Below are 9649 nucleotides of genomic sequence, written 5' to 3'. Positions count from 1 at the left end.
GCACAGCCAGTCATTGTGCAACAGAGTGTGCACAGCCAGTCATTGTGAAACAGAGTGTGTACAGCCAGTCATTGTGCAGCATAGTGTGTACAGCCAATCGTTGTGTGTAGAAGAGAAAGGCTGCAGGAGACTTGTGTCACTAATTGCTACCAAACCCACTTCCTAGGATCATCCTAAGAAGATCAGATTAATAAGAATTGACAAACACATTTGTGTATTTTTTATTCTTCCTGGGATTTAAACCTGTAAAAGTTTCAAACTTTAAAAATCATGTTTTGATTTTCAACTTAGGAATAATTTTTTAAGTTCTTTACCTGAAGAGATGTCATCATTGACAAAACTACAAACGATCAATCTTTCCTTTAACAGGTAAGGAAACATCTGGGAGCCAGATAGATAAGAAGCCTTTATTTTTGCCATATTTTACTAGCAGATTTTATTTTCATTTAGATTCTACTTGAACGTAGTGTTGCTTAGAATTCTCACGATTGATGCTTTGCTAATTTGTTTGTTTGTTTTACCACTCCAAGAAACTCATAGTTTAGAAGAAAGATAATCATCTGATGAATTGTGATTGTTGTAGTGGAAAGAGAAGCCTTGAGGTAAACAGATGTTAGCTAGGCACATCTGTCTTTTGCATCTGATGGGTTGGTTTGGACAGTGAAGCCTGTGTCTGTGATAGTCGGGCATCTTTGAAAGAACACAAAATACCCTTGTTCTAGAAGCCTCAGCCAAGCAAAGTAAAAATTGGAGTCTCACACTTTACTTTATTGAAAGCTGTTACTAATAAAATTAGATCAAGAAAGAGTAACTTCCTGAGGGTGGCTTGTAGAGATCCCAAGATATGCTGCCCATCAGTGAGGAGCTTTGCCTCAGCTTTTGCTCGTTTTGAGTTTTATGATCATTAGTATCTTCTGTGTCTGCTGAATATGTGTTCCAAAATTAGTCTCTTATTTTTTAGAAAATTTGAATATAGAACTTAAAGCACACTTAACTAAAATCACCCATTTTTAAGAGTGATGCAACTCTAGCCCATTACATGGAGTTGTCTTCTTCACTATCTTAATAGGTTCAAAGTGTTTCCTGTAGTTCTGTATCACATCTCTACACTGGAAGCAGTTCTGATCAGCAACAATCAGGTTGGCTCTGTAGACCCTCAGAAGATGAAGCTGATGGAAAATCTAAATACTCTAGACCTTCAAAACAACGACCTTTTGCAGATTCCCCCAGAGCTTGGGAACTGTGTGCAGCTACGGTAACTTCTTTATTGGGGAGGCTTCCAATTGATTTGTTGATTGCTTTTTTTCCTTATAGGAAATTGAAATAACAGACTTAATACCTTGTAACAATAATTGTTAACCAAACACCTAATTTTTCTTTTTAAGTTTCATCAGATGTTTTCTGGCTTTATATAGCATTATGTATACATAAACATCACTTCTCATGATATTTTTCTCCTGGTATATGCTTATCCAAAATTGCACTGGGGAGAGGAGCAGGAAGGCCTGACCCTCCTTAGCTTTCCCTGGAATTTCTGAGGTCAGACTACAGGGCACCAGCTTTGGAAACCCAGCCCTTATGGTTGGTTTTTCCTCACTTACTTCTCCCTCAGCCCTTACCATGCTCTCAGTAGTGACCAGCTTTGTATCCCCTTCAAAGCCTTCCCCTTCTTCACACAGACTTAATCCCACTGTTCTTTCAGGCCCATCTGTTCTACTTGTTTTTTTTATTAATCCAGAAATGAGTTGTACTAAAGCTTCAGTCATACTAAGCACCTAATTAAGTGCTGGTTAAATCAACAGACAGAGGGGTGAGGGCTTGAGATTTCAGCTGAAAGATGCTTTATTCTTGAAAGCAGCATGTTATTTTTTGGCTGTTTGTCTCAATGGGGTTGCCTTGGCACCTCATTTCTAGTGAATTGTAGCAAATAAATCCAATTGCTTCTATGTGTAAAACAAATCTCAGTGTTTGTTGGAGTTAGGAACTGAGTTAGTGAGTGCTGAACTGTTGCACTAGGTACAGGGTTTGGGTTTATCACCCCATCAGTATGTAATACCTTAACTCTTGAGCATGCTCCAATAATTTATACATGAAAGAAACTTAGCATGTTTCTTTATAGGCACATTTGTACCCATGAAAACTAAATAGTGTTTTAGACTGCATGTGAAGACTATTTTATTATCTTATTTGTTTGTTTGTTTACTTGAAACAGAAGAGTCTCGCTATATACAACTAAGGCTAGACTCTAGCTCCATATCTGTCTTCCTTAGTCTCTTAAATGCTGGGGTTATAGTTGTAAACTTTCATCCCTGGCTATTTGGATCAATTTTGAACAGAGAAATTATTAACAAAAAGTACAAATATTTGCAACTATGCACCGAGTGGGCCTCAGGAAGGACACCTGAGTGTGATTGCAGATGCTCTGTCAGACTTCACAGGAGTGAATCTTGAGTGACATCAAATTTTTCCTGTTCTTGGCATAACTGCAAATCCAGTGATTTGGGATTACAGACAGATTTGGAGTGTATGGATTTATAGATAACAGAACTTGGCACATGAGAGTCAAGTGCAATTCTTTTTTTTATTTTTTATTTCCTAGAAGCTAAGAAAGTTAAGTGTGTAAAAGAATTCCCAAGTAACATGAAAGTAGCTGAAGAATTAATTGTAGGTGAACCTTATAATGTGTGAGCCATTTGATTTTTACATAAAAATTTAGATTATTAAAGCCTTTTGATTGAAGATATTTCACTAATTGCATAAAGAAACAAAAGAACCGGCCCTTAACTTGCAAATTGAATCTTATTTCCAAATATGGAAATGGACTTAGTATGTGTCCCTCTGGTCCACAGAGGGTTGGCAGACGTTTGTGAAAGGCCCTTCTGGAAAGATACTCACAGCCAACCATGAGACTGAGCCCAGGGATCCCAATGGAAGAGTTTGGAGAAGGACTGTAGGAGCTGAAGGGGATTGCAGCTCCATAGGAAGGACAACAGTATCCACTAACCAGACCCCTCAGAGCTCCCAGGAACTAAGCCACTAATCAAAGATCATACATGGGCTGGTCTGTGCTCCCCACTACATATGTAGCAGAGGATTGCCTCATCTGGTGTCAGTGCTGGGGGGGTGAGGTGGAGGGTTGGTGTACTATGAAGGCTTGATGCCCCAGAGAAGGGGGATGTTAGAAGGGTGAGGTGTGAGTGGGTGGGTAGGTGGGTGGGTGGGTGCGTAGGCACCCTCTTAGTGCTGAAGGGGAAGGAGAAGGGGACCCAGGAAGAGGGACAACATTTGAAATGTAAATAAATAGTTAATTAAAAAATAAATTAAAACCTCCAAAAACAGAAAAAACATAAAAAGAAAGGACCGTCTGGGGTATGGAGTGAGCCGTGTCTCCAGTGTTGTTGGCGTGGATCCACATCCGTTTGTTCTCTCTCTAGCTTAAGTCTGTTCTGTTACCTAGTGTGTGTTTGTATTAAATGGAAGGAGTCTCAAATCACAGCTCCACCATTTAGCAGCTGTTTATTCTGAATAGACCATTGTCTCTGCAGATTTGTATTTCTCTCTTTAAAATAGAAGTATTAATAATACCTACACCGTAAGTCTTTTAAAACAAAACCAACAGAGTCAGTGAATATAAACACCATAATGTGCCTCTCATGTGATAGTTAGCCTGTGCTGTTGGGCATTGTCATAATTCCAGTTGTTTGCATGCTTAGTTGGACTTGTAAAAGACACATAAGAAAATACACATTTTATTTATGAAATTGGAAACAATAGTTTTATTTCATGAGAAGAGAAACACTAACGGGAAATGTTTGATTTTCCTGTTTCTTTTATTTAGGACACTACTGCTAGATGGAAATCCATTCCGAGTTCCTCGAGCGGCCATATTAATGAAAGGCACAGCTGCTGTGCTGGAATATTTGAGAGATCGAATCCCTGCCTGAGTACAGCTGGCTTCTTACTCTGGGCATGGTCACTCAGACGGGACAGAGTCAGCACAGTGACTGCTATGATCCAGGTGTCACTAGGCAGTCACTGTTTGGGTTTTGTTCATTCCCACTAAATGTCTACAGTTTGTGAAGTGCTGTGAACATTTATCATGTTAACTGCAACAGATTTTAAAGGTTTTGTAAATTCATTTCCTTATGACTTTACAAGAACTTTTCATATGATTTAATATTTTATAATGATAAAGCAATCATCTTTGTAGGTCTGGGTTCCCCCTGGTATTTTTTTATTTTCCGTATTATGTGAACTGAGCAAGTTAGCAAACTTTTATGAAATACTATTCTTTGGCATTTAAAAGAAAATCAGACTTTTCATTGTCTGAGATAGGACTTGCTGTGTAGTCAGTGTCAGTGCATGTTTATGTTTAGGGTTTTGACTTTTAAATTTTTTATTTTAATGATTTGTGTGTCCTTTAATCCAACATGGTACATCTTATTATTTCCAAAACTGATTCTGAAATCTGCTTACAGTCTATTTAAAACTAGACTGACAGTTTTACAGTAATTTTCTAAAAAGGAGTTAGATATAGGCAAGCTTGATTTAATAAAAATCCAAATGTAAACATTGTTGTTTACACTGAAATTATCAAATGCAGCTTTTTCAGCCATCCTGGTTCCTCACGTGATTGTGTCAAAAGTAGCCAGTTCAGTAGACGCATGAGTCATCGTGTGGAGGGTGGAGGTAGAGAACTTATAGGTGGTTGAGGTTGTTGATCTTAGAGAAATGTCAGTGCTAATAAAGACACATGTTTCATGTTCATAATAAACGTTACATTTTTAAGGTATTGGTACAGTGCTTTTGTTTTAGAAAGAAACACATCTTTACCATGTCACAGTTCCTACGCTCAGAATCTGCTTCCATAGTAAACCAGACATCAAGTAATAAGGTGACATTTTATTATTTATACAATAGACTTTTATGTTATTCAAAACACTTTTTTAAATTCTGAAAAAATTGAGTACAACAGAACCTAAAAATGGCTCTGCTATACACCACACAGCACTATTATCTGTACAAAGCGCATCTGCAGATGCTTCCAGACTACACCCTACCCTTAACCCATAGTGTCAGAACGTAAGACACAGCTGGAGAGTACAGATCACACTTGCAAAGTCATTGGCTTGGCAGAGTTGAAATACAGGTTAGTAGGACTTTGCACATAAAATTAAACAGCTTTCAAGGTTGTTATGGTCTCATATGGCAAAAAACCATGAAGTACATTCACAATCTAAGTTAGTAAAGTAGTAAGTGTTTCTTCATTCAGTTTTATTTACACCAATATGTAGTTTAACTAAAAAGTACTGTTAATCATGATACATTTTTTTTAACACATACAAAAATGACAATTTTTATATATAATTTTAAGCTGAAAATCACAATTATCTCAAAATATTAATTACAATACAGCCAGTTCAATTAAACATGTCATGGTTTGATCTTTTAATATAAAATGGTAAACTTTATTATTAAAGAAAGCAATTTGTTTTGAATTGGCTAGAGTACACCCAAGTAGAAAATCTAAATGTGATGTGTGAGGTGTTTGCTGCCCCTCCCACCCAGTTTGTATACAGCCACCTAGGCTAGCAAAGAGACAGAAAAGGCCCCGGTTTATAAATATTGAGCCTCGTTTGCTAAACTGCCTTGGCTTCTTGGTTCTTCCATAAAAGCTCTACAAAGGGCATGTCCATAGACTGCAGTGAAATGCATGCAATATATACAGCGTGTAGAATTCAGCTCACTGACACACATCAGGATGTCCACATAGACGGCAAAGGATGGACAGAAGGAACACTCACCTGCCACCTGTCATCAGCTAGATCTGAGATTTAGGAACGAGGTCCTAGTTCGGGTTCTGAGGGAGGATTACTACAGTTACTGAAGATAAGTTACCTGGGTCCTGCACTTATGGCAGTGAAGCCAGTTCCCATCAGAGAGTATGGTCAAGAGACCCAAAGCTGTATCACCACTTAGGAATTTCTCTTACGACATTTATGAGAATGAACTATTGCATTAACTGGCTAATATGACCTCAAATTGTTATGTGTTTGACACATAAAACACAGAATAATGAAATAGATTCATCTCTCATAAATTACTGAGGGCAAAAAATCATCAATCTGATAGTCTTGAAAGTGAAAAATAAATTTCATGAATATTTTAAAAAACCAGTCTGCAGTGTATAATTCTTTAGAAACCTCTTGCAACCCACCACTGTCTTCCATCAGAACTACTTCTCTGATGCTTAGTATTTCTTTCCTGAAAAGAATGAGAGTGCAGTTGAGTTTCTCATACACAGCCGAGAGTGAGGTGCCCTTGGGTGGCTGTAAGCAGGAAAGAAAATTCTGGGTTTTGCTATAACCTGTAGTGACTTTGCAATGACCTTTACCCTTTTGAATTTCAGTAGATCTACCTCTGGCTTCCTGCCAGCCCTGGACCGTGTCCCTCCCTTCACATGTAAACAGTTTCACATTCTCAGTAGGCCTTCAGTCCCTTCTATTCACTGAATGCAAAAAGAATTTAACTGGCTCATCTAACAAAAGTGCAGTTTGCCTGTCAATTACCTTTGTCTTTACTTCAAACACATCACTGTAAGGCTTGCTCTTCAGAGGAGGGAAGCAAAGGAAATGTCTAATTATCGGAGCAGGAGGATGAAACATTCCTTGCAGTCTGTTGACACTGACATCAAAACAAAGTTTCCTAAGAGTTACACAGCACTCAGCAGTCCTGATCTAAGCCAGATGTCCTCTCCCTGGTCTGAGACCATTGCGTGCCCTCTGAGTGGAAAAACAAGTATTGAAAACAGTATTTATTTCAATAGTACATTTAGGCAAATATAGGAAATTCTTTATCTGCCTGAGAGATTCGTCTTGGTTTTTCCAGAGACTTTTTCAAAAACAAAACAAAATCAGCTGAGATTTCCCCGGCTAACTGTATTTAATAGAGGCATGGAGAGCTATGAGAAACAATGTGGTTTGTCCATGTGTCAAGTACCTTCCTTAGTTTAGCTGTCAGGCAGTTCAGCTGACCTGCCATACCCAGGCATTATTCAACCTCAAAACTCCAGCTGTGCAAAACAAACTAGCAAAGAAAAATGTGTGTCTTAGAGACACAAAACCTGAGTTGCAATAAAAGGTTTTAATAAACTTCTTAATATAGGAAAATAACCTTTGAACAGCCAAAAATACATTTATACAATACAAGCAGCTTAGTGCTTAAGTGTCTCATAAGACTAAGCAAAAAGATCATTTATATTTGATCATTTTTCCTAACTATAGTTGAGATAACCACATTTTACTTAATATCTATTTCATTCCCCTGAATTCATCAGTTTTTCTTTTAAAAAAAATTCTACATATATTTGGGTAAGTCCTGTTCAGTTTCTAACAGTAGACCTGTTGCTTCTGGACATTGAAGCAGTAGTTGGGGCTGCCGGTGTCAAACTGTGATAGAACCTAAAGTTTAAAGCAAACATTTAATCTTGGAGTTGTGCTTTCTGCAAACCCCTCTTTCCTTTATCCCTACATGCCATTTCTTTAGCTTTAGTAGGCCTTGGAGCCTGGCACCTTGCATACTAGTCCTTGCAAGATCTTCCTTTGTAGCCCAGACTGGCCTCAAACTTGTAATCCTGCCTTTGACCTTCCATTGCCGGGATCATAGGCATACATCATCAAGCCTGATGGAGTTGCTTCTTTTTCATACTTGATCACAAATTGTCTGAAGTGAAGCGCCTCCCTCCCCCATACAGGTAGCTATGTCATCCGTTTTCCACCTGAGTCTTTGCTTCTTTTTAAGAGCTTAGAGCTTGCTTGGCCTCTTTGCCATTTACTTACTGGAAGGAAATCTGCTTAAGGGTCTCTCATCTTGCCATCAGACCCTGACTTGAGGCTCATTTCAGGACATGTGTATTTTCTCAGATACACTGGGTATTTTTGATAGAAATTGAAAGTTGTCTTTTATACATCCCTGATAGATGCATTCATGTTTTTGACACTTGGAATGGGGAAGCCATGGGAACCCAAAGGTTAAATCCTTGAAGCTGTGGCTGCCTGGAAGGCCTCTGCATGATTTTCTGTGAGAGCTTTGCTTGGGGGATAGGATGGGAAATCAATATAAGAGGTAAGAAAATGCCATGAGCAAGAGAATTCCAGTTTCTGCTTGTTTATGTGGCGCTTGCCTTAAAAGGATTTTACATTGTGATCAATGCTAAAAGAGTTACACTTTCTCTGCCAACAGACTTGTTGCCATGGGAACTAATGGAAGAAAATGAAAATGTCACAAAGAATGAAGAATTAAAATTGGAAAAAAATGATGAGGAGTTGATTTCTACATTTCTGTTTAAGCCTTTGGGATTTAAAGTGTTACTCATTGATCTCATCAGAGATCAATGGCCAGAATGACTTGCCGGATGCAGGAATAAAGGAAAAAGTAGTAAGCCTAGTTGGTTAAAGGACTCTGTAAAACCTAGTTCCATCCCTGATAAGGTAAGCTTTTCAGCCCCTATATGTGAATTGTGTGGGTGAGCAGGCAACCTGCAGAAGACTTAAAAACTTGACATACTACCTGATGGGCTTACCACATACCTCAGATTATTGCTTGAAGCAGCCTCCCAAGAAAAAGTCAGAGAACATCAACAAAAGCCATGATTTTAAAATCCTCCCTTTCTCCTGTCAGGCAACCACCTGGGAATTTAGTTTTTTAGGGAAATGAGGATTTATTTCTCACTTGCTCAAAGGCTCCCTGAGCTGTTGTCATCTTCAAGTCATCCAGCTGGGAAGTTGGCAGTGAGGACCTAGCAGTTACAACTCTGATATGGGTTGTGGGTCTGCAATTGTGCTCTTGGGAGCCACCCCTCTTGTCCTCCTGGCTTCCCAAAAAGCTACTTTCACAAGCTTTGGCCATGAGAGATCCTAAAATGTACTATGACATGCATAAGGTCCAAGGTAGGTCATGCTGCGGCATCTGAGAGCTGATTTCCAAATCACAGGGATGGCTTTCATTTGCCCTCACTTGGTGACCTTTCAAATACACATGACACAATCAAACATTACATCCACCAGGCGTGGAGTCTGGACAGTTGGAGCTAAGCCATGGTCAGGCAGTGATCCTCACTGTCTAACAGCAAATAATCTGACTGAAGCAGCACCCTGCAAACCATTTCTCTAGAAGCCTTGTTTTAGCAGTGACTTCCTGACCTGTTAGAGCTCCTCACTGAAGCTGTTGGCAATGTTCAGAGTCCTTCAGAGACTTCTGGAATCTTTGAGGGACCTGGACACTCAGGATGGCAAGCAGGTTGAAGCACAAAACCTGGTGTTTGCAGATTGAATTTTTTTTAAATTAACACCACAATGAAGGTCAGGATTGAATAATCTAATGAAGTACAGCCCCGTGAAGCTCTGCTGTTACTGAAGGCAGTAGGTAGTAAAGATATCTCTCTCTGAAAGAGGCAAGCACAGCATGAGGTCTTCAGAAGTAGCTGTGAAGTTGGCACAATAGATTGAATATATATATATATTCTAAAATCAGACAGTTCATGTCTAGAGGAAGACTAGCTGGCAAGGATTAAATTGAATAGTGACTAGCTTCAAAGACTAACTGGTCTCCTGGTAGTTCATTCTTTGGGTAAACTTGAGCCCCTCTGAGA

At 39.0% G+C, this 9649-nt stretch overlaps 1 protein-coding gene across 2 annotated transcripts in view; it reads left to right on the top strand.

Moving 5' to 3' along the window:
- Lrrc40 (leucine rich repeat containing 40) overlaps nucleotides 1-4792 on the top strand; it is a 29405-nt gene extending 24613 nt beyond the window's left edge. For both annotated transcript variants that reach the window (XM_028777595.1, XM_028777594.1), the window contains 3 exons: nucleotides 292-369; nucleotides 1070-1255; nucleotides 3839-4792. In XM_028777595.1, the coding sequence (XP_028633428.1) occupies nucleotides 292-369; nucleotides 1070-1255; nucleotides 3839-3944 (370 nt within the window). In that variant the 3' untranslated portion in view covers nucleotides 3945-4792. The remainder of the gene's footprint in view (nucleotides 1-291; nucleotides 370-1069; nucleotides 1256-3838) is intronic.
- Nucleotides 4793-9649: the final 4857 nt, after the last annotated feature.

The sequence above is a fragment of the Grammomys surdaster genome, unplaced genomic scaffold (assembly GCF_004785775.1).
Source record: "Grammomys surdaster isolate TR1022 unplaced genomic scaffold, NIH_TR_1.0 311, whole genome shotgun sequence".
NCBI classification, from domain to species: Eukaryota; Metazoa; Chordata; class Mammalia; order Rodentia; family Muridae; genus Grammomys; species Grammomys surdaster.
Note: the sequence above shows the minus strand (reverse complement) of the source record. Positions and strands in the feature narration are given on the sequence as shown.